The sequence below is a fragment of the Hydra viridissima genome, unplaced genomic scaffold, assembly GCF_058129835.1.
Source record: "Hydra viridissima isolate aposymbiotic clone 2 unplaced genomic scaffold, HvirCarnegie_v1 scaffold_13, whole genome shotgun sequence".
Classification (NCBI taxonomy): Eukaryota; Metazoa; Cnidaria; class Hydrozoa; order Anthoathecata; family Hydridae; genus Hydra; species Hydra viridissima.
In genome coordinates, this window is record NW_028324312.1 from 5,878,401 (window position 1) to 5,905,448 (window position 27,048).

The 27,048-nt window shown below is 27.1% G+C and overlaps 1 protein-coding gene and 1 pseudogene across 4 annotated transcripts in view; both read left to right on the top strand.

Moving 5' to 3' along the window:
• Positions 1–2,254: 2,254 nt before the first annotated feature.
• Positions 2,255–27,048, top strand: part of LOC145195429 (Fanconi anemia group D2 protein-like) — a 35,540-nt gene continuing 10,746 nt past the window's right edge. For 2 of the 4 annotated variants that reach the window (XM_090070752.1, XM_090070753.1), the window contains exons 1-31: positions 2,255–2,334; positions 3,190–3,251; positions 3,415–3,519; positions 3,615–3,676; positions 3,908–3,960; positions 4,066–4,116; positions 4,304–4,364; positions 4,630–4,779; positions 5,050–5,174; positions 5,279–5,366; positions 6,820–6,924; positions 12,857–12,942; positions 13,016–13,097; positions 13,300–13,335; positions 13,485–13,625; positions 13,820–13,954; positions 14,202–14,336; positions 14,431–14,727; positions 14,900–15,019; positions 15,465–15,538; positions 20,544–20,663; positions 20,940–21,052; positions 21,129–21,244; positions 21,327–21,438; positions 21,656–21,773; positions 22,279–22,333; positions 24,578–24,657; positions 24,841–24,925; positions 25,079–25,186; positions 25,384–25,506; positions 25,631–25,749. In XM_090070752.1, coding sequence (XP_089926878.1) covers positions 3,194–3,251; positions 3,415–3,519; positions 3,615–3,676; positions 3,908–3,960; positions 4,066–4,116; positions 4,304–4,364; positions 4,630–4,779; positions 5,050–5,174; positions 5,279–5,366; positions 6,820–6,924; positions 12,857–12,942; positions 13,016–13,097; positions 13,300–13,335; positions 13,485–13,625; positions 13,820–13,954; positions 14,202–14,336; positions 14,431–14,727; positions 14,900–15,019; positions 15,465–15,538; positions 20,544–20,663; positions 20,940–21,052; positions 21,129–21,244; positions 21,327–21,438; positions 21,656–21,773; positions 22,279–22,333; positions 24,578–24,657; positions 24,841–24,925; positions 25,079–25,186; positions 25,384–25,506; positions 25,631–25,749 — 3,113 coding nt within the window. In that variant the 5' untranslated portion in view covers positions 2,255–2,334; positions 3,190–3,193. Of the gene's footprint in view, positions 2,335–3,189; positions 3,252–3,414; positions 3,520–3,614; positions 3,677–3,907; positions 3,961–4,065; positions 4,117–4,303; positions 4,365–4,629; positions 4,780–5,049; positions 5,175–5,278; positions 5,367–6,819; positions 6,925–12,856; positions 12,943–13,015; positions 13,098–13,299; positions 13,336–13,484; positions 13,626–13,819; positions 13,955–14,201; positions 14,337–14,430; positions 14,728–14,899; positions 15,020–15,464; positions 15,539–20,543; positions 20,664–20,939; positions 21,053–21,128; positions 21,245–21,326; positions 21,439–21,655; positions 21,774–22,276; positions 22,334–24,577; positions 24,658–24,840; positions 24,926–25,078; positions 25,187–25,383; positions 25,507–25,619; positions 25,750–27,048 lie in introns of those variants that run through there. The other 2 variants (XR_016446348.1, XR_016446349.1) reach the window with 2 other exon arrangements.
• LOC149880176 (uncharacterized) lies at positions 8,359–10,972 on the top strand (annotated as a pseudogene).

The window sequence follows — 27,048 nt, forward strand, 5'->3', positions numbered from 1 at the left end:
GACACACAATGTCTTGAATTTTGCTGAGTTGCTTAGTGTTTTCTTTCATATATACCAACATCTCAACCTTTGAGATTGAAAGGTTGGTTCTTCTAAAGTTGTATATATTCCTCGTTGATTTTATCTCTATTTTCTATTTATATTTATATTTAAGTTGAAGAAATATAACAATATAAATTTTATCGGACCAATCCACTAATTGAAGCAAACCGAAAAGCGAATTAATTCGCAAAGGAATTCGATCTACAAAAAAAAAAAAATCCGCAAAAATTTAGTTCGAAAAATTCTTCACTTTTAAATCAAAATAATATAATAATGGCTTACCGTAATAGATGTAAGTGAAGAATAAAAGACTTGTTGATTTGTTGAACGAATTGTTATAGATTAAGATTTCCAAATAGGACTGATTGAAAATAAAAAAGAAATCCACTATTTATATGACGCGCATATTATAAATAAATTATATTTAAATTATAAATTACATTTTTATAATATGCGCGTCATATAAATAGTGGATTTCTAATAGTTTAAAAATTTTGCACACCTACCTACATTAAATATGTAGGTACGTGTGCAAAATTTTTAAACTATTCAAATATTTATTTATTATACATCATTGTAAAGAGCTTTAAATCAGTATTATAATGGTGAAAATTTCATAAAAAACTAATCATTCTACTAAAAGTTATGCCCATTTAAGTGACAAAAATTCATTATAAGGAATGCTTAAGGTTATATTTTTATTCAACTAATAACAGAATATGGTTTTGTGTTTGTGTGTGTGTCTAAATCATGTTTTGAATATTTTTAAAAAATCACCAATATTTTAAATAAAGTTTCATTTTTCTAAAAAAAATAATTTTTAATGAATAAAAAAGTAAAATATACAAAATGTTCATAATCGTGAATAACCCTAACCTTAATCGTGAATAACCCTAACCCTAACCCTAACCCCCCTCCCCCAACCTCTCCAACAGAAGAATATTTGGTACCTTTACTGCGTGCAAAAATAGAATATGAGCGTGTCATTATTTTTTAATGAAATTTGGCAGGTACATAGAAAATAGATAAATAAAATTGATTCAAAAGTTAGAAAAAAACTCATTATCCCTTTAATGTCAATTCACTTCCAGAACAAGAATGAAGTTTTCAATAGCAATGAAATCACTAAAAACGTTAGTAACTGCAAAAAAAAAAAAAAAAACTGCAATAAACTTACAACACTCTACTTATAAAATATTATCTAAGTCAATATAAAATTCTAAAAAAAAGACGAGAAAAATCCATTCTTACGACACCTACCTCGAGCACGCGATGAAAAAATGGTCACACATTTTATCTTTAAAATCGGTGCAGTAAATCGCAGATACAAACATACCTATTTAATGGTGCCGCGAATGGAACGCGATTCGTATAATTCGCTAAGCGAATTGAAGTTAAATTTATTCGTAAAAATATTTCTAATTAATAATCCGAACATCAAAAAGAATCCGCAAAGTAAAAATCCGCTAGCAGTTCGTAAAAATTTTCCGGATTAACAATCCGAACAGCAAAGAGAATCCGCAAAAAAAACAAAACAAAAAAAAACAAACAAGTTTGCTAGTAGTTCGAAAATTAGTTTTCGGCTTATGGTTTGTAAAATATTTAACGATCGGACTGTTTTAATCCCCAAACTAAGTCCTGGGGATTAAAACAGTCCGATCGTTAAATATTTTACATTGACTTTTTGTGGATTTTACTAAACTAATCGCTGGTGCCTAGCTATTGAACCCGATCGTGGATTTTTGGACTGAAGTTAAAAGATTGGTGTATGCAGATAATTGGCAAGCTGAAAATCTTTACTAACTAAGAAATCGAATGGAGTATAGTATGTAAAAAAATTGACCAAAATCGCTTACACAAGAATTTACCGTGTTCGTCGAAATGGACTGATAAACGAATATTTTTTATTTTTTTTTTTTAAAATAAAAGTTTCTTGTTATTATGCTTTTTAAATTAATAAAATTGACAACTCCATTCAAGGGATATTCATTTTCAAAGTTTGTCGAGACTTTTAGTTGTCACATTTTACCGTTACATTTTACCGCTACATATTACCGTTACATATTTCCGTTACAGATTAGCATTTCTTCACTTTGAAGCTCCGTTTGCTCACTACAAAACAAAATATTCCGTGTTAACGTTTCATGTAAAATTTGTTAAGAAATTAAAGTGAAAGTAACCCTTTTTCGCGGGAATGTTTATTACCATTTTTATATTTTTTTATAAATCTGCCTTTAAACAACATGCTCTTTCCGTTATCCTTAAGTAGTAAAAAATGTTTAAATGTTAGACGTAGGATGTCTTTTTCTAAAGCAAAATCATCTGTTTTTTTTTTTAAACAAACTGATGAAAAATACAGTTATGTGAATATCAATATATATCCTGTTTACAAGCATATTTCAAAGCATAATTGACTACAAAAAGATTCACTAATAAAGTTCTATAAGAAAGAATAACAAATGTATTACAGTTCAGTTTAACAGGAGTTACAATTGCCATAAAAAGTGTTTTCGTATTTACTGTTGATGAATTTATTGTATTAAATAGTTTAAATATAAAATAATTAGTAAAAATGATTATAATTAGAGAATAAGAGATAATAATAGGAGATTGCTGATATGATAATTTCTCACATGGTTAAAATGATGATGATAATAGTATTAATAATAATAATAATAATAAAAATAATAATAATAATAATAATAATAATAATAATAATAATAATAATAATAATAATAATAATAATAATAATAATGATAATAATAATGATAACAATAATAATAATAATTATAATAATAATAGTAATAATAATAATAATAATAGTAATAATAATAATAATAATAATAGTAATAATAATAATAATAATAATTGTAATAATAATAGTTATAATAATAATAGTAATGATTTTAAAAAGAAATATGTGTATATTTATGTACCATACATAGTTAAGATGACTTTTCATTCTACATAACAGGTTTAACAAGATATATATATAAATGACACATAATGCACAAATAGGTGTATGTATATATGTATCTAATGCATGTATGTATGTATGTATGTATGTATGTATGTATGTATGTATGTATGTATGTATGTATGTATGTATGTATGTATGTATGTATGTATTTGAAATTTATCCTATAGAAAGATGGTGCGATCAATAAGGCGCAAGCAATCTTTTATCTCTAGCTCAATAAAGAGTGATAGTAAGTAGATATTTGTTATTTTATGCTCATAAGCATGTATATATATGTATGTATGTGTGTGTGTGTGTGTGTGTGTGTGTGTGTGTGTGTGTGTGTGTGTGTGTGTGTGTGTGTGTGTGTGTGTGTGTTAATGTATGGATATATGATAAATAAATAATTATAGGAAAGAAGCAGAAGATGTCTGACTTAGATGATAATCCACTCTGTTTATTGGTCACAAAATGTGGTTTTATTTTCTCTAATGAAATGGATCAACCAAATGAATTAGGTTTGTTTTTGTATTTGTCTTTTAAAAGGTTAAAATTACACAAATTTTTAAAACTCAATTTGAAATTGTTTTAATTTTATAAATTTTGCTGGCAGGAGTAGATCAAATTATATTTCAAAAAGAATTATCAAAAGTTTTAAAGTCTACAAATAATCAGGTTATGTTTCTCTTTTAATAGTTGGTGTTATGTGTTTTAATGTTTAAACATATTATATATTTTGTAACTTTGAATGCAAAAGAAATACTTTCTACAAACTATCTCTGTTTGTAGAAAGTATTTCTGTTACATTCAGGTTGCAATGTAGATTATTTGTTTGTCTGAACACATGTAAAATAAAAATATGTTTATGTAAAATAAAATGTTCTATATGTAAAATTATCTTTATAGACAAAATCTGAACTTATTGATGGGCTTTTGGATTTGTGGAAAGATCACAAAAGGTAAGATAAAATATAAATTTTCTTTTGTAGCTTATTTACAAAAAGTTTTAATTTTTTTCTTTTATTAAAGAAAATTTGAAGTTTCCATTTTGTTTTTATTTTTAGGTTTTGTTTCAGTTTGCTGCCAACTGTTTCTGCAGATATTTGTGTTAACAGGTTTACTTTAGAATATTTAATGTTTTTTTTTGTCTATATACTTTTTTTTACTGGAAATATACTTTTATAAAAGTTATTTTTCTTATAAGAAAAATTATTATCAGTTGGTTGAACAATTTTTTTTTTCTTTTTTCCTTTTGAATCAATTTTCAAGTGCCATTTTATGATTTAAAATTTTGAACTATAGTTCTCGTGGTAAACAACAGGAAAGCTTTGTTCGGTTACTTTTGGGAATCTCACATTTACAGGTATTTGCAAATTTATCCCTTAAAAGTGTTTTTCCAAAATAAAACTTTGATTTAAATTTAAGTTGCATATATTTTTATTATATATTTATATTCAATCAAAGTCAATGGTTATATTTCATATGTAGTTAAAACATTTCTCTATACAAAAAAATGTATTTTTATCAAAGTTTATTTTATGATATAATTATGCACAGAGTATTGATAGTTCGTGTAATTTATTTATTCTTAAAAATGCAAATCAGTTTGTTTTTTTTAAATCATTAAGACACCTGTGGCAATTGCCCTACTTGAAAAACTACCTGAAATTAGCATAGATGAGGAACTATTAGAGACAGCTGCAGAGCTTGGTGATATTAACCTTTATCAGAGAATAGTTGATCAGCTGCGATGGCTAGAAAAAATATATGATAGCAAGGTTTTGATTAAATTAATTTCACTTTTTTTCTATTACTCTTTACTATAAGCTTGCTTATAATTCTCCAAAAAAATATATGATATTTTTATAAAATCTCTTGGTTGTTCATAAAAACTTTTGACTTGTCTTTAAATATTTTTTATTTGATTAAATTGTTTTATGATTGTTTCCTAAGAGATTGTTGAAAAGATTTTTGAAATAATATCAATTTCTGATGTTGAAGACCAATATCAAACAATTTTGTGGGCACCAGATTTTTTTTTCTGAAAGATACTCATTGACAAAGTTTTTGAAATAATATCAATCTCTGATGTTGAAGTCCAACGTGAATTAATTTTGTGTGTACCAGATTTTATGGATGAGAGTAACCATGACAATGTTGTTTGTCATCTGCAGTAAGCTTTTTACATTTTGAAAGGAAAATCTAATTGATCATTTCAAAGCAAAAGTTATATTTTTTTTACTTAAAAAAAACATTATAGATATTTTAAAATTTTAGTGAATTGTTATGTGGAAATTCTAATTTAATTTCATCACTTATGGAAGCTCTTAGTTGTATTAATTTGAAGCCAAATCTTCTTGAGCAAGTGAGTTTATCTTGTTTTTGTTGTTGATGATATTTTATTAATTTACAAGTTTTCACTTATCTACTATAGTAATGTTGCTGTTGTCTTCTTCATTATTATCATTATTATAAAATTGCTGTGTTCTCATTTCTTTTTCTTCCCAGGCTGAAATTGTATACAGTATTTTATATGCATTAGTAAGTCTATCCAAGGCTTTTGCTTAAGAGAACAATAAGATTAATTAGAATTTTTAGGTTAATTCACAGTTAGCAAAATATAAATTTTTTTGAAAAATCTGCATGTAGTAAGCAACCACTTTGGGACCTTCAGTTCGCAAAACAAAAAGGTGACAACCTGTGGTAAAAAACCACAGATTGTCACCTTTTTGTATGACTTATTAAATAAGTTTTTCTTACAGATAGTAGCATCAGGCATCTTTGAAACTAAAATTTTTAAAATGTTTAAAAAAATTCTTCATGTACAAATAAGTTCTTTATGAAAATTCTTCATGTACAAAAAAGGTGATAGTTTGTATCTAAATGCGTCTATTTTTGATGGGCACATGATTATTAGCATCCTATCAATTTAAAAGGATGTATTCTTATTTAGAAAGTGATTTTAATTTTATATTTTAAATTCTTGATGTATATGTATAAGTCTTTACGGTATAAATAATGTGCATACAAATTTTTAGCTTTATAAACCAATCTTTAGCTTTACAAACCAGTTTTTAGCTTTATAAACCGATTTAGGGGGTCTTAACAGGTTTAATTACATATGCAATGACTGACAATTAAAAACATGGTTTGTTAAATTTTCCTTTAATTATATTCAAGCTCAAAGTAACCTTTTATAATCTTGTAAAGATTATATAATAATATATTTATTTAAAAGTAATGTTAAAATTTTTAAAATTTGTACAAGTTTAAACTAAAATAGAAAGTCTTCTAATGTTGAAATTAGGTGTCTGAAAGAAGCACTTCAAACATGGTGTTGGAAATCAGTTAAAGCAAACTTTCTAAAAGATTTTTCTCTTAATTTTATTATGGTAACATTGTCTATACTAATACTAGTATCATGGGCTTACAAACTTGCAAATGTATCGAACTATCTATAACAGTTTCCATTGCTTTAGTAATTTTTTTTCAATTTTCAAGTGAAATTCAATATTAAAAACTTTTGTAAAGTACTAAAATAATTCCTGTAATTTTGTTAATTTCTATTTTTTTTTTTTTTTTTTTTAAATTTACCTCTTATAATCTTATCTATTTAGATTATATATAAAATATGTCGTATATGAGATATGTCATATATAAGATATGTTGTATATATTGTTTGATTGTTTTAAATATAAAAAAAGTTTATTCCAAAAGTATATTTATTTGTTTATTATCTTTTTTTTGTTGTTAATATTATGAAATTTAGTCAGCTTACTTTTTAAAAAAGTTTTGTTTTATACAAAGTTCTTATTTAGATTCGTAATACAGCAATTGAAATTCTCAATTCTGCTGATATAAGCGATATTGCAGGAATAGTAAAGTTTTTGCAACAATCTGCTAATGAAAAAAGTGTTCATCAGGTTTACTGATTTTTTGTTTGTTTTTTTCTTTTTTTTATTTTATTTAATAAAACCTCTTAATGTTTTTACTAAAACCTACAAAATGAATGCAACTCTGAGTAGAAATTTATTAAAGTTCCTTGTAGAATATTTATCAATTTCATATCCATGGCTATTAAAGATAGTATTTGCAGTTCTGAAACTTTAATAAGTCCACTACTGTAGTTAGAATTACATATTGCAATATGTTAGTACAACAGAGTGACTGACTAAGGTGTTCTCTTAATATCTTTGTCTGGATTAAAGGCCTTAAGAGAACCATCTTCTGCAATTATAACTGGAAGTTTCAAATATCAGAAAATTTATTTCTAATCTGACTCTTGTATAAAATATTTTAATTCAGTCAGAATCTATTGCAATCTAAATGAATTGTGGTCAAAATCTGTGATCAATCTGTGAGCCTTGTGACTGTTTCTTATCTTTTCTTCTTTTTCTACTTATCTTTTTTGGAAAAATTTCAGCTTACAGAGGTTTCTTTTCCTCCACACTTAACCCTAATTATCTCTATTGGGAATGTAGTACTCACATGTTGCTAAAAGTAATTGATTACACACTTTACCACAAAATTAATGCACCACTTATAAATTCCAACTTATTTTGAAAAATACTATGTATTTCCTGGATTTATCAATTACAAAGATGATAATAATGTCTATTGTTACGCATTTTGTTGGTTTTATTCCATTTCCCTTATTTAACTTCAAAATTATAGCAGCTTTTCATAAGTAGCATGTTTTACTGTAACTAAACCTCAGTTCTAGAACAGAAGTATGTATTGGTTTAAATTGTTTTAACAGTAGAAGAAATGATTGTCATTTGAGCAACACATCTAATTACAATGCAGCATTCTAGACGAAATTTAAGTTGTGATGAATGTGTTGCAATTAATACTTTGTCCACACGGTGGTTTAGTTTTAAGCATTTGTGGACATTTATTATGCGCATGTGTTACTTTAAAAACAACAATAACATCGTAGTTTTGATTTTTTTTTTTGTAATGGTCTTTTACTGTAACCTAATAAAAAAAAGTCATATCATTGCTTTGAAGATGTATATACCAGATATAAATTTATAAACTGATAAAATGTGTGGCCAAGGAAAACATATTTTATTTGAAATACTTAAATTTATTAATTTTAATGTGATAAAATACACAGGAAAGTCGGAAATTATTTTATGGTCATCCTTACTACTAAAACATGATAATTAAGCATTTATTAGAATTTTTATGCTTTAAAGCTATATATATTTAAAAAAAAGGTTTTGACTTTATAATAAAAAAAAAAAAAATCAGAATCCGGTTACTTTTTTAAGTTTAAAAATTTTTTACATCAAATTTTATATTTTAGCAATAAAAAAAGTCTCATGAAACAAAACTAAAACATTATGCAGAATATGTGGTCTTGTGATAGTGTTCTTTTAACAAAACATATTGTTAGAATAGATAATGATAGTGTTCTTTTAACAAAACATATTGTTAGAATAGATAATGATAGTGTTCTTTTAACAAAACATATTGTTAGAATAGAATTTTGTTTTTTTATCCAAATCGATAAGGACCACCCAAATATGCATCCTTAAAAAATGTGTTATAGATGCTTTTCAATATTAAGAAATATTGAAAAAGGTTCAAACACTGAACTAAAGTTAAGATCTTGGCCTGAAAATTGCAATGCAACTGAATGTGTTTGCTTTAAAGCCAATAAAGGAAGAAAAAAAAAAGAAAAAGATAAGTGGAAGACCTTTAAGTATTAGTTATACTGAAAATATTTGGACTAGACATAATAAATAACATACAATCTAAACTTTTACATCAAATAAAATTTAATCTTAAACTGCATCTTAAACCCTCATGTACATCTTTGTGTGTACTATTTGCAACGGCATTATGTATAAACCAATTATTACAAAAAACTGTCTTCATTCATTCTGCGTACCATGTCTATTACCACTTATTATTGGCAAACTAATATCAAAAACAAAATGCCCTAAATGTTCCTTTTCAATTCCAAGTGATGGGTTAATTTCATCAATTAATGTCATTGAAATGATAGAAAATTTGCAAGAAGTATGCAAGCAAGGTTGTGGTAGTTTGTTTAAAGTCACTCAACTGTCAGAACAAAAGAAACATCAAAAAACTTATCAGACAACTCCGTTCAACAACATTATCAATATCATCGTCATCAACTTCACAATTAAACTTTTCAGATACATTTGCATTGGATTCAACAAGTGTTATACCAAGAAATATTGAAGATGCTGCTCTGCACGTAATCAAACAAAAAATGTCTCAAACCACATCCAATGTAATTGAATTTCCGACAGGTGGACCAAGGGTAAGACTATCTTTACAAAAACAGAGACTGTAAAATTACTATAACAAAACAAAAATGCTTTTAATTTTGTAATAGGAAACTATAGTATGATTTTTTGAATATTTTAAATAAATTACACAACATTTTAGCCCTTATTTTTTAAATCAACATCAAGAGCCTACAAAGAAAGTTCAGATGTATGTTTATACACAATTCGCAGATGACAATTACAGCTAAAACATAATATGAGAAAACATGTGGAGAAAGCATAAGTTCTACAATCAAGCAAACTGCTACTCTTTTGAAATCTTTTAATGAAAATGAAAATGAATATATTCTGAGCAAATCAAACATTTCAAAAGCCAAAATATCTGCGGAAGAAATCATCAGTTTAAAAGCAAACATGAGCAGTACTAATGTCAACATAAAAATACTATCTAGGTACACAAGATTGCAATTATTATATAGAAATCTTGAAAAGGCAAATTCAATACTTTTAATAGTTATTAATAATAAAAAACATTATCATTTTAGGTGGTTGAAAAACAACAATGTAATATGTGCTTTTAATGCAAAACAAAGAAATGTGGCTAAGAAATGGTCATGTGATGATCTTATTGTTAAAAACGCTCCATATATGATTGAAAAAAAAAGATTCAAAAGGTTCTTATGAAATCAAGGAATTGCCATGTGCATATATCGAAAATCTACAAGGACGTATAACAAATTACTAGATAGACTAGATAGGTACAAACAAATCTTTTTTAAAAAATACTTTAACATACTACAATTAGTTAAATTACTTAAAGATACTAGAATAAATTAAATCCAATACTATAAAAACAAAAACTAATTTTTCTTGTTATAATTTTGGCAACAACCTCTTATTATACAACAAGATTAAAGGCAATGAAATCCATATAAAAATAGGAGGTGACTATGGAGGTGATTCATTCAAAATATTTTATCAAGTAGCGAATGTGGAAAAGTCTAATTCCAAAACTAATACAACGATATTTAATATATTTGAGGCAAAAGATTATAGCACAAGTTTTCATTGGCAAGATTTCATTGGCAAGATTTACATCAGAAATTGATTTGTTGCAAAAAATGATTTGGAAGTAAGAACATATTGCAAACAACAAAATAATTCAATTATTCAAGCATACTAAAATTCAAAAACATCCAACTAATATTTGACATAAACAAAATCATCAGCTATTCATTTCTTACCACAATTGTCAGGATTATGATAGATTACAGTTTTTTTTTAAAGAAATGTATGATAATTTAGTTCTGTTCAATTTTAGAGAAAAACAGATTCATGTATTTGTATTTGGTGATTAAGAATTCTTGTGTGCAAATTATGGAATAACTGGTGCAACTGGCCAAACGCTTCAATCACACCCAAGCTTCATATGCTGGAGTACCATGCATTTCCTTTCATTAGAAAATGGGGAGTAGGGCTAGGTACTTATGGAGAGCAAGGTGGAGAAAGTATTCATGCTGAAATCAACTGTATAAAGAGTACCTACTGCCATATGAAAGGACTACGTAGATTAAAAGGCATAATGAATGAGCATTTCATAAAAAACAACCCAACTGTAAAAAAATACCATAAAAAAGCTCAGCCTAGAAAAAGAAAAGTTGCAGATACTAAAAATAATTCGATAAAGTACTGTAAAATGATTTAAAGAAAATAAATAGCAGTATTAAAGCCTACATAATATTTCTGTCAGTATTTTTAACCTTTTAAATAAAAAGAAAGCTTACCAATCTTTAAAAGCATTATATTATCACACACAAAAAAAAATGATTCACAAACTTCTATATTTTCAAAAAAAAATCAAGATAGTCACTAAAAAATTTAAAACTTTAGAATATAGACTAAAATGTAAGCACAGATTAAACTTTTCCTAAAAAACAGCTAAGTTTCACTTTAGTCCCACTTCTATTCTCTTTGTAAATTATTTAAATGATAGCTTTGATGAAACATACCATACCTAAAGAATTGTTTTGATATCATTTCTTATAGACTATTTAGAAATATCTACAAATAAATCTAATTTGAAGTTTAGGCAACTTTGTTAGTTGTTCTCTGTTTACTTGCGAACATTATTGTTTACCAACATTTGAGCAAAGTATAACACATGCGCATACTAAATGTCCATTACTAAATCACTATGTCCAATGAAGGATTAACAAATTGCAAACTTGGTAGAACAGTTGGTAGGGCTCTACAAAGGTTTATAGAGACCAATGATCACACTAGACAACTTGGCCAAGGCAGACCACAAGCTACCAATGCTGTGGAGGACCGATTTTTAATGCTTTGAACACTGAAAGAATGGTTCACTACTCCACGAAGTCTACAAATACAACTTGCTGAGATTCATGGAACTGCTGTTAATCAAGATACCATAAAAAGAAGACTTGGTGCTTTAAATTTAAGACCTTGAGCAGCAGCTACTGGTCCCAGATTGTCTGTAGACCACTGGGGAAACAGACTGGCTTTTGCAAGGAGGCATATGAATTGGGAAATACATGATTGGGGATAGGTCTTATTTACAGATGAGTCAAGGTTTTGCCTTGTATATTCTGATCACAACTCAAGATTCGTATTGAAAGATACTTCGTTTGTAACATTCAAGAAACCACTTTATATGGAGGCGGCTCATTGATGGTATGGGGCAGAACATCTTTAACAGCTTGCACAGAGCTTTTTGTTGTTGATGGTGGATGTCTTACTTCTCAACGATACATAGCAGAGATTTTAGAACTTTTTGTGTTACCTTTTGCATCATACATTGGAGATTCCTTCTTATGCAGGATAATTCTAGACCACATATGGCACATTTTTACTGAATACCTAAATAATGTTATTATTCAAGTTTTGGAGTAGCCAGTTTTCATCTTTGGGACATAATGGGATACCGTGTTAGAAGCCAACATCCACCACCTGACAGCCTAGATGAGCTGTGACAAAGTCTTATCCATGTATGGGAAGATATCCCTCAAGAAACAATTAGATCTCTAATTGAAAGTATGCCACAATGCTGTCAGGCTGTAGTAACATCAGAAGGTGGTAACAGTTATTGATAAGTCAAAAAGGTTTCAATTTAAGCTGTATTAATGTGCATAACAATAATAATCATTTTACTTTATTTTGTTAAATGAACCATATTTTTGGTTTTAGTTTTTTTTTTCCACCATCCTCAAACTTAATTTTACTGTTATCATCAAAATAATTGTACTCATGTATTCTATTCTTTATATGTTTGTCAAAATATATGATAATATTGATGACAATTAAAATAAATCAAAATGTATAAGTGGTGCTCTAATTTTATGTTTAAGTACATTATGATTATCACAAGTTAATTTTTTCCAATTATATAAAACAAGTAATTAAATAAATCCTAGATTACACCCTGGTTGTATTATAGTTTTTTTAAAGGTATTAAACATAATTATTTCCTGTGGTTATTAATATCATCCAATAGTTTTCTATAATTGATATCTTAAGTCAAGTAATGCAAGGTAAAAAAAGTAATCATTTGTGTGCATTTTTCTTTTAGATAGTTGCTGAAATCCGTGAAAAAGTAGATTTTGTTTCATCTAGTTTTACAGCTACACCGGCAAACAGAAGGAAGGAACAAAAAAAGTACTAAGTTTTTTTGTGTTTCGATTCTTTAGAAAGTAAGGATTTTTTTTCATTCTCTATCTTTTTAACATAGTGAAAATAAACATGCAGAAATTTTTTCCGCTGTGAAGACAGGAGTTTTGTTTCAAAAGATGATAAGTGATGAATGGATAAAGGTGCGCTTAAATTTTCATTTTTATCTGGAAAAATAAATAAATTTTGAATAAAAAATAAAAATTATGAAAATTAATATAATTTTTTTAAAAAATCAAAGGTTGCAAAGCTTTGTTCCAATTAACTTTATATTCAGTTCTTCAATGTTTTTTTTTGATTTTAACTTTTCTGGTGATGAAACTTTGATGAAATGTTTTGTTGCAGATTTTGGAGTCAATATCAAGTTTCAAACAACAGAAGGTGTTTGTATGAATTATCTTTTAATTGATTTTTACAGGAGTTCAGTGTTTTTTTACATGAGTTCAGAGTTTTTTTTTTTACAAAGAGAACAAAATTTGTTACCTTTTTGTTTCACTATTATTTTAGATTTTCGTTTCCCTTTTATTTAGATTTTAGATCTTTTTGTGTTGTTGGTGCTCATTCGTAACAAAGCAAAAAGTAAAGTCATTGAAACTCTAATGCGTACAAAGATTAAAAAAAGAATTTTTACTGAGTGCACAGTTGCCCTAGCATTTGAAGCATACTGCCAAGTAATGTTTGTGTTTATCTCTATTTTTATGCAGAAAGATGGCTGGACATTTTTAACAGATGTTTTTGATAACTTTGTACCATGATATATTTTTATGAAATGGCTATTAAATATTTTTAGGACAGGAAAGTAAAAATCATAACAATTAAATTGAAAATTTCTTCAATTGATATGGTTCTTATTTTCTCATATCAGGTATTTAGTGAATATCTGCAAGAAATAATGCAGTTGGCTGAGTCATTCATTAGATCACCTGAATCTATCGTTTCTAGTTATGGGATGAAGTTGTATTGTCAATCGTTTATCTATTTTAATAATGAATCGAAGCAGGTTACAATGTTTATTTGTAGCAAAATAGATAATCAAGCAACTATTTTTAATGGGAAAAAAAAAATGTATTTTTTAATGTTAAATGCAAAAATATGTTTAAAACTGCGAATTCTTTTTACAATGTTATAACAAATTAAAATTAGACAATAAATAATAATTCAAAAATGAAAAATTACAGTTTTTTATAATATTATTTCATTTTTTGAATTAATATTTATTATCTACTTTTAATTTATCTTTGTAATAGAAAATAGTTGAAGCTTTGGTCATGCATATTATTGGCAACAACCATGCAGCAGAGTTAGAAGTAGCAATCTCCATACTTTGCTTCCTTATGTCTGAACATTATGAAAAGATAAGTTTGTATGCAGCAACAATTAAAGTAAAGCAGATTTTATTATTAAATTTTCTTCTTTAGTTTCTTTTTTTTATTCTCTAAAACAATAACATTTTAAAGTTTATTTCTATTTCTTCAGAAACTTGGAGAGTACATAGAAAATCTATCTATCCCACAAATGAGAAAGCTATTTTCAATATTGGCAAAGTTGTACAATGGAAATATCAATTGTGATTCAAATGATGACCTTCAGGAAATGATTTCTAGAAACCTATCAAGCTCAACATGGCGCCTAAAAAGAATTGGTGTAATTGGGGTTATGATGGTTGTTGCAAGCCTTGGTCAGATAAATCCAGGGGATGCAAGGCAGAAGAATAAACCTAATGAAAGTGAAGTGCAGGAGCAAATCCTAATAAATTCTGTTGCATACAAAAAGGTGTTATAAATATTATAAATTCTTTGTTAAATATTATCTATTTATGAGCAGGAAAGTTAATTGCAAAAATAAAATTTAATCATTTTGTAAATATTCAAGATAATTAAATATAATGCAAAATACCAGTTTTTGATTATGTTTAACTACTCAATTTAAAGATTCTCTTTCTTAGGTAATTAATTACTTAAAGATGGCTCAAGATAGCACTAAAAGCCAACCAGAGGCTTTATCTTTGTTTTATGATGAGCTTGCAAATATTGTCTTTAGAGAGAAACTTGAACCAAAAGTGCTGGTAACTTTTTTTATATTTTCCTCCCAAAGGTGACATTTTTGTTCCTGAAAGGAAATTTACTTGTACTAATGATTGCAATAAAATGCTTTACACAGTGTTATTCTTGCAATTGTTTAGATAAAATAAGCATAACAGTGTTTTTCAATATTGTTAAACAGTTGTAAGAACCATGCTAGAAATTAAAATAACAGTTTTAAAAATTTTTTTGTTTGTAAAGCAAAATTATTTCTTTTAACATGTTAAAAGAATAAATTACTGCATCAATGTTTCACAATTGCAGAGTGGTAATCTTGCTTAACCCTAATTTGCAATTTAATATCTTATTATTAGTAAGCAAGAAATGAAACTGAATTGTATTGATGCATTGAACTGTATTGATGCATTGAACTGTATTTGCTCCATATGCCTCTCATAAAGATATTTGACTATTTAAATTTTTTTTTAGGCTTGGATATCAGAAAAAGTTTTCACTGATTTCCAGAATGAGTTCTTGTTGGATGTTGAACTTGTCAAAAATAGGTTTCTGAATTAAATGATATTATTTTTATTTTGGTAATATAAATTTATGGGTGTAAGTGTAAACAGCATTTTCATCTCAGCTGTAGTTCATTTCAGTAATAAAGATCTTGTTTAATCATAATATAGGCCTAATTTCAACTTGACATTTTAATGTAATCAATTTGTTGTTCAAAAAATACTCATGTATTGTTTAAATCTGTTTTAGAAGGAAGAATCTGTTCCAAAACGTCATCACAAAAGTGATAGATTTTTTTGACTTTTAAATGTGAATTAAGTTTTTATAACTTAAATGTGAATTAAGTTTTGAATTAAATTGTAAATAGAAAAAAAGTGGGCTTTTAAAAACAATTAAAAAGAAAGTTGGGGAGAATTTAAGAATTAATAATGCAAACAGAAAATAAAATTTAAAATTTTTTTTAATGAAAGTAGAAACAATTATTTATTGAATTTAAAACAAAATACAATCATAGGGTACTTAACAAAAGCACAAAACCTAAAATAAATTATATAAGAAAATCAACAAATTTCAAAAATGGAGGGTAGCCCCATACACAATCATTAAACAAAATATATCTAGGGGCATACTCATTAAACAAAATTGAAATTAAAAAAAACCATTGGCCACGCATTTCATTCATAATTTAAATTAAATTATGCCATACAGACATTCCAGCTACAGTATGCAACAAAAGTGTTTACATGTTTTTGAAAAATATTCTTTTTTAAAATAAATGATTGAAATACATGTTTATATATCAATATATATATACCAAAATAAAGGTAATTCATTGTAGTTTCATGTTTTGAGCCTGAATTTAAATGAATGAGAAGTGTTTATAGCAAATTATTTATTGAAACAAAATGTCAGATGTAAACAGTTTTGTCGCGATTTATGCTATTATTAATTTTAATGCGAAATTAATATTTTGTGTAGCCTCCACGACTTCTAATGACTGCTGCAATTCTCGCAGGCATGCTACCAATCAACTTCTTGCATTCTTCAACAGTTATCGAACTCCAAACATACTCAACTCGTTCCCATAATTCTTGTCGACTGGCTGCTCTTATTTCATAATTATAAACTCGATTCTTCACAATAGACCAAAGATTCTCGATCGGGTTAAGATCGGGACTTTGCGCAGGCCACTCTAGAATCTTAAATTTCTTCAAATTTAGGAATTCTAATGTAATTTTTGCCTTGTGCTTTGAATCATTGTCTTGCATAAAAAGTGTCGAACGAATTTGCTTTCGCCATCCTCGTAAACTAGGCAAATAGCCATTGTTTAAAATGTCAATATAATGTTTCGCGTCCATTATTCCATCAATTTTTACGATTTTACCAACACCAGACGAAGAGAAACATCCCCAAAACAACAACTTTCCGCCGCCATATTTTACTGTTGGAATAAAGTCACAATCAGAAATTCCTTCTCCAGCTTTTTTCCATACATATCGAATGCCATCAGAGCCAATCAAGTTAATCTTGCTTTCGTCTGTCCAAATCACCTTACTCCACTCAGCAAAAGTCCAGTTTTCATACTTCTTTGCAAATTCCAATCGTTGTTTACGATGTTTCGGTGTTAGTAGTGGTTTCTTGATCTTCTTTTTTGCCTTGAATCCAATTCTCTTAAGTTCTCTCTGCACTGTTCGAGTACTTACCACTGTACCTTGAGCATTATTTAATTGTTTCTTTACATCGTGTGCTGATTTTGCTTTATTTGTCATGATTAATCTAGAAATTGTTCTCTGATCTCGAGTAGTGAAAATTTTCTTGCGTCCATTTTTGTTGCATTTCTCCTCTATATCGTTTCGCTTCTTAATTTTATAGACTAAACAATAAGATATATTAAGTTCTCGTCCTGTCTCACGAAGAGACAATCCTGATTTAAGCTTCTGAACAGCTAAATTTTCAATTTCTTTCGACACTTTCTTCATTCTTTCAATTATAATTTTTCTGTTGTTTACATTACAAATTTTAAGTTTAAATAAACCGTTTATTACTAATTGAGATATGTTTTATTTAAACAAATTAAAAATATAGCCACAAAGTATTAATTTCGCATTAAAATTAATAATAGCATAAATCGCGACAAAACTGTTTACATCTGGCATTTTGTTTCAATAAATAACTTGCTATAAACACTTCTCATTCATTTAAATTCAGGCTCAAAACATGAAACTACAATGAATTACCTTTATTTTGGTATATATATATTGATATATAAACATGTATTTCAATCATTTATTTTAAAAAAGAATATTTTTCAAAAACATGTAAACACTTTTGTCACATACTGTATTATAATTTGTGGTACAAATAATCTTAACACAGTTTTTTTGGGGGTTATCCCTCAGGAATATGAAATTATTCTCAGATTCAGGGTTGTGAGACTATAAAAGTCATGGATATGCAAAACATTAAGTTTAATTAAGTCAAAGGTAATGTAATCTGTGTCCAAAGTTTCACGAATTATGTGTTTTTGATAGTTTTAAATTTTTTTTTTTTTTTCTTACAAGAAATCCCCACTCAGTTCTCTGCTATTCAAGGATACCATACTGTTTGGGAATGCATTCATTTTCAAACCACCATTGTTTAGAATTATATATATAGCCATTTACTAATTGAAAACAAATTGAAAAAAAATTTATTCAAAGCATGAGCAACATTTTTTTAGACTCAAAAACAACTTTATAAAAACACAAGGGAAAAAAATATCCATGAGTAAATCAAAAAGAATTAAAAATTGAATGTAATCCAAGGCATACACATAAATCCTTCATTTTTAAAATCATACTTCATCACTTCATAAATCTTGTTTTCAACATACAAACATAGCAGTTGCTAGAGGTGGAATTTATCTACACAATTTTTTTGTGTGAAGCCCAATCTTTACAAGTACAGCACTGAATCCAGTCTTCATTAAAATTTTCTTCAAACATATGTTTAGTTTTGTTTTCAGACATTTCATACAAACAGGTAGCATGTTTTGTCTGTTTTTTCAATTTAGTTTTATGCTTCGTCAGTTTAGTTAACTTATAAAGCAGCATCACATTTTCAATAATGAAATGCTTAACGTATGGAGAATAAGTGAGGATTTCACTCTTTGAGCTTTTTTTGATTAAGTATAAATTCTATTTTCAAAAAACATTTTGAATAGGAAATAAACCATCTTTTTTATTGCAGATTTTGTATCTGAGTTGGAAGTTAAAGACATTTTAGATAAGGTTGCTGTGGTAGAAGGTGTTGTAGTAGCAGCTATGGTGTTGGAAGTTTTTGTCAATGAGGTTATTAAGTGTTGTTGAGTGATGCAAGGAAGAGTGTTGTTAGCTGTTGATGGCTCATTCTTTGCTGATGACTCAAATTCAGTTGGAATGTCTGTTGTCATAGATGGTAAATAATCAAGGTCAGAAAATATGTTTCAATCTAATGGAAATATTCCTGTGCATTTAAATCCACTTTGGACTATTTCCAGTTGTGCAGCTTTTATAAATGCACTGGATAAAAGACCAGCATTTTATAGATGCACTGGATAAAACACCAGCAATATTATAATCAGTTATTTTGACTTCATTAATCTGCATCCAATTAGCTGATGTTTCATTAAAAGCAGCCTTAAAGGGCTTCATAAAAGATAGTGGTTGTAATTTGTTGGTAGCATGGGGAGGACAGCTTAGCATATGAATGTAATATTTTCTAGCATATTTAACAACTTTTTATGTGATGCTTGCCCATCCAGACAATACTCTGGTTTTTGTGCATGAAACACCAGTTTCATCAGCATTTTATATCCTTGATGCTGGAAAATCATGTTTTTCAGTCAATTCTGTTAACATATTAAAAAACAATCCACTTGAGACTTGTTAAAACCAACTGCTCTCATAAGACTTGTAGGTTACAGTGTCTGTTTTTAAACCCATTAAAAAAGCCTACAATCTTTTTTTCTTGTTAAATGATTGCCCTATTTTCAAATCTTCTACTAAATCATACACAAGTATCAAAAATTCTTTCTTGTATTTTTTCACCTAAAAAGTTCTAAAAATTAGCTTTTATATGTTCTACCAGTCTGATTTAAAACTGATTGTTGAAAAGTATTTTCAAAACATCAAAACATTGGAATATAACTTAAATTCAGAATGAAAGCTTTTTATGCAATGTACATGAAATCATGAAATGTACTTTGTGGTATCTGATACTTTTCAGAAGCAAATCTAGTTGACAACTCTTCTTCTTTTACTTTTGCTTATTGCTTTCTTCAAACATTCTTCACTCCATGTCTTCCTTTCTTAGACTTTTTTACTAGTATTTTTTGGCATTACTAAATAGCAAAATAAAATCGATCAAAAAATATCAATACAGTGCATACATACATCCGGAACCCTCAAAATATGTTTCTTGTACCACCTGATCATACCTCATTTGCAAATAGCTGTTTAAGTAAAAATATTTAAAGAATAACAAAAAAAATTTTTTTTAATAAATATTGTAATTTAAATTTGATAGCAAATTGATAAAAAGTTGAAAGTATAAATACAATTTAGATACAGTAATAAGTAAATTTAATATCAAGATGCATAGTTCTTCTGATGGTTCTAAACAAATAATATTCACACTCCCAATCAATTGTTTTGGTGCATTCAAGGAGATATTTGGTGCATTCGAACAGATATTTGGTGCATTCGAACAGATATTTTGCCACTTTATTTGATGAATGTTTTTCTGGTACTTAAGATTAACTTCTTTAGTTTCAGCTATATGTTAAGTGTCTGAGGTTACCTGCCATCTGGAGCTTCCCGCCTCTCCCCTAACCCAAATAAAATAGTAGAAGTTTCAATATTGTTTTGCTCATTAAATAAAAAACTATAAGATAAATATAACAAGAGGATGACAACAACTTTTTAATTTGTATTTTAAAAATAATGTTTTGACTTTTATCATTACTTTTAACATTTCTATTTCTATCATTTTTACTATAATTGTTTTATTGTTGGTTTAACTATATTTCAGCAAAGATCAACAAATGCAGCTCTCATTTGATCTTGATCAAACAGAGGAGGGAGGAATTTCAATCAATATACTTCCTTTATTGACAAATAAAAAAATTGATAAAAATGGAGAAATGGTTAGGTAAAGCAGAAAAGTTTGGTATTTTTAGACATACAGTATTTTTTATAAATATTTTTCATTAAAAAATTTTCGTAAATATTTTTTCAACTGAACTTTTAAAAGTTTTATTATTTTCTAATTTTGATAAAAATTTTCTTTTTATTGGGTACTCATTTCATGATTCTTCTTCATATATGATTTCTTGGTACCAAAAGAAAATCTATAGAAATTTCTAGATCATAATCTTACATTTTTTTATTCTCTCTTCTTTTTTTGGATTAAACTTTTTTTTTTTAGTTCAGAAGCAAAGATGAAAAACAAACTTGTTTATTTACATTCTCATTTTCGTATGGTTCAAATTTGTGAGAAGGTACAAAATGGAAACTTGGATGGCATTGATGCTCTATTAGGTAAACTTTTTTGAGTTTGAAAGTCAAACAGAAAAAATGAAGATAAAAGTTTCAACTGGGTTTTATGAATGTTAAGGTTGTCCTTTGGTACTTTTCAATCAATGCACTTTGGAAAAATTTTCAGTTATGAGCGAACAAGATAGATCGGTTGTTTGTGCAACACTTATATATGCTATCAACTGGATACGCGAGGTTGTTATCTATGGCTATGATATCTGTCTGAATTTAAATGGGGAAGGAAATTGCATGTTAAAAGTGATTTCTTTACATTCAGGTTATAAATGCTTTTGCAATGGAATCTGCTGATCATGAAACACAAACTAAAATATTAAATCGCTTGAAAACATTAGTAGCATTAACAGAAACTTTGGAGCAACATTTAGTTTGTAAGTTAAAATGTTCAGTGTGTTTTTTTATTTTTCAACATATGTTTGAGGTTAAGCACCTCAAGTGATTTTGCAGGAGTTCTACTTTTTTTCTACTTTTCTTTGGTTTCGACATAAATGTTACAGTCATAAAAAAAAGCAGTAGCGAAAATTGTTTAAAAGTTCTATATATTTGATACTTTTGTTAACTTTTATTTCTTTTTTTTTAAAAAAATAGTTACTCCTAACTTTAAACTTCCACTGGCAGACTACAGCATTGATGAAAATCTTTTGTCTAGCATTAAATCTGTGAAAGCTTTTGCTGATGCAAAAATATTCAAAAAGCCAAAAAAAAGGTATTTTTTTGGATCAATTTCTTACAGATAATTTTCATACGGATTTGTTCTTGTTGATAATTTTTTTCCAGATAAAAATTCTTGCTGATAATTTGTACCTTGTGAAAAAAAAGTTTTTTTTAGCTACATAAATTTTTTTTAAAGATGCATTCATTATTACTTATTATTGTTAATAAATTGTTATGTCTTTTTTTAAAGATGCATTCATTATTACTTACTATTGTTAATAAATTGTTATGTCTTTTTTTAAAGATGCATTCATTATTACTTACTATTGTTAATAAATTGTTATGTCTTTTTTTAAAGATGCATTCATTATTACTTACTATTGTTAATAAATTGTTATGTCTTTTTTTAAAGATGCATTCATTATTACTTATTATTGTTAATAAATTGTTATGTCTTCTGGTGTACCTTTCTTCTTGATATAGCTATTTGAATTGTAAAAAGAAACTAATTTTTCTCATTATTGGTTTTTTTATTGCCATTATTTTTTTTTATATAGCAAACTAAAGAAAAAGAGTACCGAGGAAAATGAAGAAGATAAAAGTTCTGATAAGGTTAAGACTTTTAAATCCATGATATTGGATGATATGAAAATGATTATGGAGCCTGATTATGGAGTTTTTTTTTAACCACACTTAATTGTTTTCAAAATTTATGTAAATCATTTGTTTTTTTGGTAAATTTATTTACTTGATAAATTTTATCATATCTTCAACTAAAACTTTTTTTAAAGACTTTCAATACTTAAGGTATAATAACATTTTTTATATAAATAAATTCTTTATCTAATATATTTTTTTTTATTAAAAAAAAAAAAATTGTTATAATTTTTTATAGATTTATATATATATTTTTATTATTATATCATTTATTATTTTATATTATATATTATACTTATATTCTGTTTACATATTTTTTTGATACAACATTATTAAGCTAAATTTGTGTGCATAGTACGAGGCAAGGTACTCTAGAAGATTTTTATGTGGTTTTAAGGGACTGCAAAAAGTCTTTCATTTTGACATATTATAAGTACTCTTATTTGTGCAGGTTTAAGTTTGTTATTTTGTTCATTTTAGATTAAGTGATGAAGTTGGAATCAACATTTTAGATTAAGTGATGAAGTTGGAATCAATATTTTAAACATTGTAGATAATCTCCTTACAAATATCCAGTTTCAATATTGATCTTATTGATCAGTATTGAAGGTGAGGCTCCTAAAATTGTGAGACTGTAACTGCTGACCACACAATTTTAAAAGACTCTCATTAAAACTAAATATATTTTCAGAAATATTTTGCAAAAAGCAACAAACAAACAAAAAAACAAAATAACATTTACCATTTACCACTATTACATGTGTTAGAGCTTGGAGAAAACTGGAAAATTTAAAACTTACATTTTAAAAAAACAAAAAACTGATTTTTTTAAAATTGTAAAACCAATTAACTGGTTTTACAACAGTTTTTTTTTGTTGTTGTTTTGTTTTAAAAATGAATTTTTATTATTGCTGTTAAAAATCCAATGTAACCTACTGAAATTGTATACTGGAATTGAATTTATAAACTAAAAGAAAAAACAAAAAAAAAGTCTAAGAAAACAAAATTTATCAAAATCATTTTTTTTAACAACGAGAAGCAAAGAAATCACTGTTTAAAGTGTGTTGCAAAAAGCACACATAAAGTATCTATCACTTCAATCAGTTTTTTTAATAAAGTAAGCTTTTAGGAAGGTTTTAAGAACATTTTTCATCTTTTTTTCTTTTTAAGAAAAGAAGTTTCAAGATGTATGGATCTATTTAGGTTGCTGATTGGAACAAGTTCTCTAAGCAAATCCATTCTTTCTGAAAATCTTCTAAATTTATGTTAACTTCAGCTTTTGTCTCTTTTTTAAATAAAGTTCCAAAATGATCAATTTTAAAATATGATTGAGCCAGCCTTAAAAGAGTTTATTTGTATTCCTCTAAAAGAACTGTTGCTCTGTTCTTAACCCTTGCATTTTAAGCAATGGTAAAAAACCTAGGCAGCAATGTTAGCTTTAAGATCCCATTCCTCTAAATCTTCAGAGATTTCCTTTCAGGTAGCAAGTCCTGTAGCTGATTATATAAGTTTTATTAACTTTTTGATTTCAACACAATTAAGACCACTTACCGCAGTTAACCTAATTTGTTAACTAGGACCATTTAGAAAATCAACTTAATTTGTTAATTAGGACTAGTTAGACAACATTACTTACCAAATCAATTAAACACTTAAACTTTGAAAACCACCTGCATAAAAAGAAATAAAAGTTTAAAGATTGGTTTCTTCTTTCTCCCTGCTTTTTCAAAATATTGAACTCAGGATCACTTTTAGGACAGTTTTGAGATGCAGAACCCTTATAACTACAAAGTTCAGTGACAAGAGATTTTTTAACCGATTCAACTTCCATGTATCACGTAACTTTAGAATATTTTCAATTCTATATTTGACTTGCTAATAGGCATTATCAGCTTTATCCCAAAAAAGTTAGACTGCACCCAATTTAAAATTCAAAGTGTTGTTTTAAACATGGAGTGTGTCCTTAATTTAAAAAAACTCTTAGGCTACCTAATCATTTTCAAGCAATACCTTCAAATTATATTATCTTCTAAAGGTAATCCGACCGTATTTTGTTTGTTGAGTGTATTTTGTTTATATTTATATATATATATATATATATACATACACACTAATTAATTATTAGTATTATTTATTAATATTTTAATTTTAATTTTAATATGTTAATTATTAGTATTTTACACTATTTACACTGTTTAGGAAGATAATCTTTTTGAAAATGGATGCCAAGACTCAAACAATCAGTCTATATTACTTACTAACTTTCCAGCATCTTTAAGGTCAGCATCATCTTATTAAGTTTGCTTTTTTTTCTTTTTTTTTTTTCTTTTTTTTTTTTTTCTTTTTTTTTTCTTCATATAAAATACTGATGATTATTTTAAATACTCTGTAAATTTAGTAAAAAAAATTTTGTCCAAGTGTGTAAATAGTATCTTATATATTTTTTTTGTTTTTTTGTTTAGACCCCTTGATTTAAATGTTTTTAACATTTTGTTATATGAAAATGTTTTACTCCCTTTTGGCAAAAACAACAAAGATACTGGGCAAGTAAGATTTATCAAGTTTTCTTGTTCAAAGTATCTATGTGAAAAAAAAGCATATCATATGTAAAAAACTTTAAAAAGTTCAAATCCAAGAAGAACTTATGATAATTACTGAAATTAATCATTTTTAGGTTTCTTTTGTATTTTTGTAATTTAGGAAAATATTTTCAGCCTTTCTTCAACAGAAACTATCTTTTTATTGAAAGATTTTCAAATGAAACTTGAACACTCACTAAATTCAAATGGGAGAAACCTGTTCCTGAAGGTTCTCTTTTTTTAGTATGCTATTTAACCGTGATTTTTTAAAAAATACATCTTGAGTGAGATATTAGTGTTTGCTAATAACAATAATAACATAATAACATATTAACAAATTTAAAAGTGAAAATTTTTAGTCTTTTAAAATTTTGTAAAAATAGCTTACTTTTTTTTTTTTTCTAATCTTTGTTCAATCTTTCATAGCAATCCATCACAAAATTGATTGGTTTTTCAAAATTGCCGTGTCCTGTTGATGTAATGAGGTTTTATGTCAAACTACAGCCTGTTTTGGTTTTGATATTAAAAAAATGCTTTAATTATTTTGAGGTATTAGGCATTTGTTGTTTGATTTCGTGATATTTCGCTTTTATTGTGATTCAAATATTTTTTGAATAAATATACACAGTACAAAATTTCTAAGATTATAATTGTGGATGAAGTTCTTTTGCAGAAATGTATAACTGATAATGGTAACGTGGTTGACTCTAAAGAGAGAAAATCTGCAGAAAATAAACATGCACTTCTTATATATGAGCTGGTATTTGATTGTTTGCACATTGTTTTGCAATGGTAAGTCTTTACATTGTAACAGTCCAAACAAAGAATGGAAATATTTCTCTTTAAATTTAAAACAATGAATGTCTAAAACAAAGTATTGATGCCTATAGACACTTTTACATAGTGTTTACAGAGTTTTGGATTAAAATCATTTTTCTGCCATCTCTTATATTCCATGGGAATTTAATGGGTAACCCATAGAATTCCATTGAAACCCTATGGAATTCTATTGCATCTTATGGTTAAACCATAGGTTACCATGAATTTAATTCTTGGGTCATGTTACACACCATGAGTTTCATGGTTACCTCATGGGGTCTTCATAGCTGCCCCATGTTTCCCAATTGTCATTCCATGGGTTCCAGTTGTTTTCCCACAGGTCTCAATGTTGCACCATGGGTCCTAATGATTAAATCATGGGTTTCAATTGTTAAAACCATGGTAGTATATTCTTAGACCATGCTAGCATTTTCTTAGCCATTTAGCACCATGTGCCTTATTAAAACTAAGGTAGCATACAACATGGGAAATAATGTACTAAATATAGATCTATGCATGCATAATGAAACCTTGTGCTTAAATCACTTAGTAGCTGTAGTCATAATACATTCATACTGATCATATTTTTAATAAAGTATTTGTTTCTACTGTATAATGTACATGTATATTTTGCATGTACATATCTAATTATGAAGTATTGTAAGAAAATTTTTGTAACTAATTATGTACACATTGTACCTTTAATTTAGCTTAAAGCTGTCAAAATGATTTTAAAGGGTAGCCCTAAATGTTTTTTTTAAATAAGAAAAATAATAATCCTTATTGCACAAATGTTTTTGTTGTTAACAAATGTAAATTTTGGTTGTAATTTTACATCGTTATATCATTATATCATTTATATCTGCTGGTCTTGTAAATTTTTTACGATACTTATTTAAATGTTTAAAATAAGGTAGAAACAACTTGTTTTAACAAAAATGGTGACTTTTTCCTATGATGGAAAATTAATAAGTTACCCATGTTAGCATAGGTATACCATACTAAGACTTGATTGGTGTACAAAAGTACCCAGCTATATGTTTTATTACATTTTAGTTTCAAAGAGGTTGATAAAATAGTGTTATTTCATACACACACACAATAAATTAAGTATGCACTTAATAGATTTGACACTAGGTAGTGCTGAATGTTGTCAACACTTGACTGTTGTATGTTCTATGAATGCAATTGGAATGTTTGTCACCAAACTTTATGTTTCTTTGAAAAAAAATAGCAAGAAACTTCTGTTAAATGGCCAAAACATTCATAAAA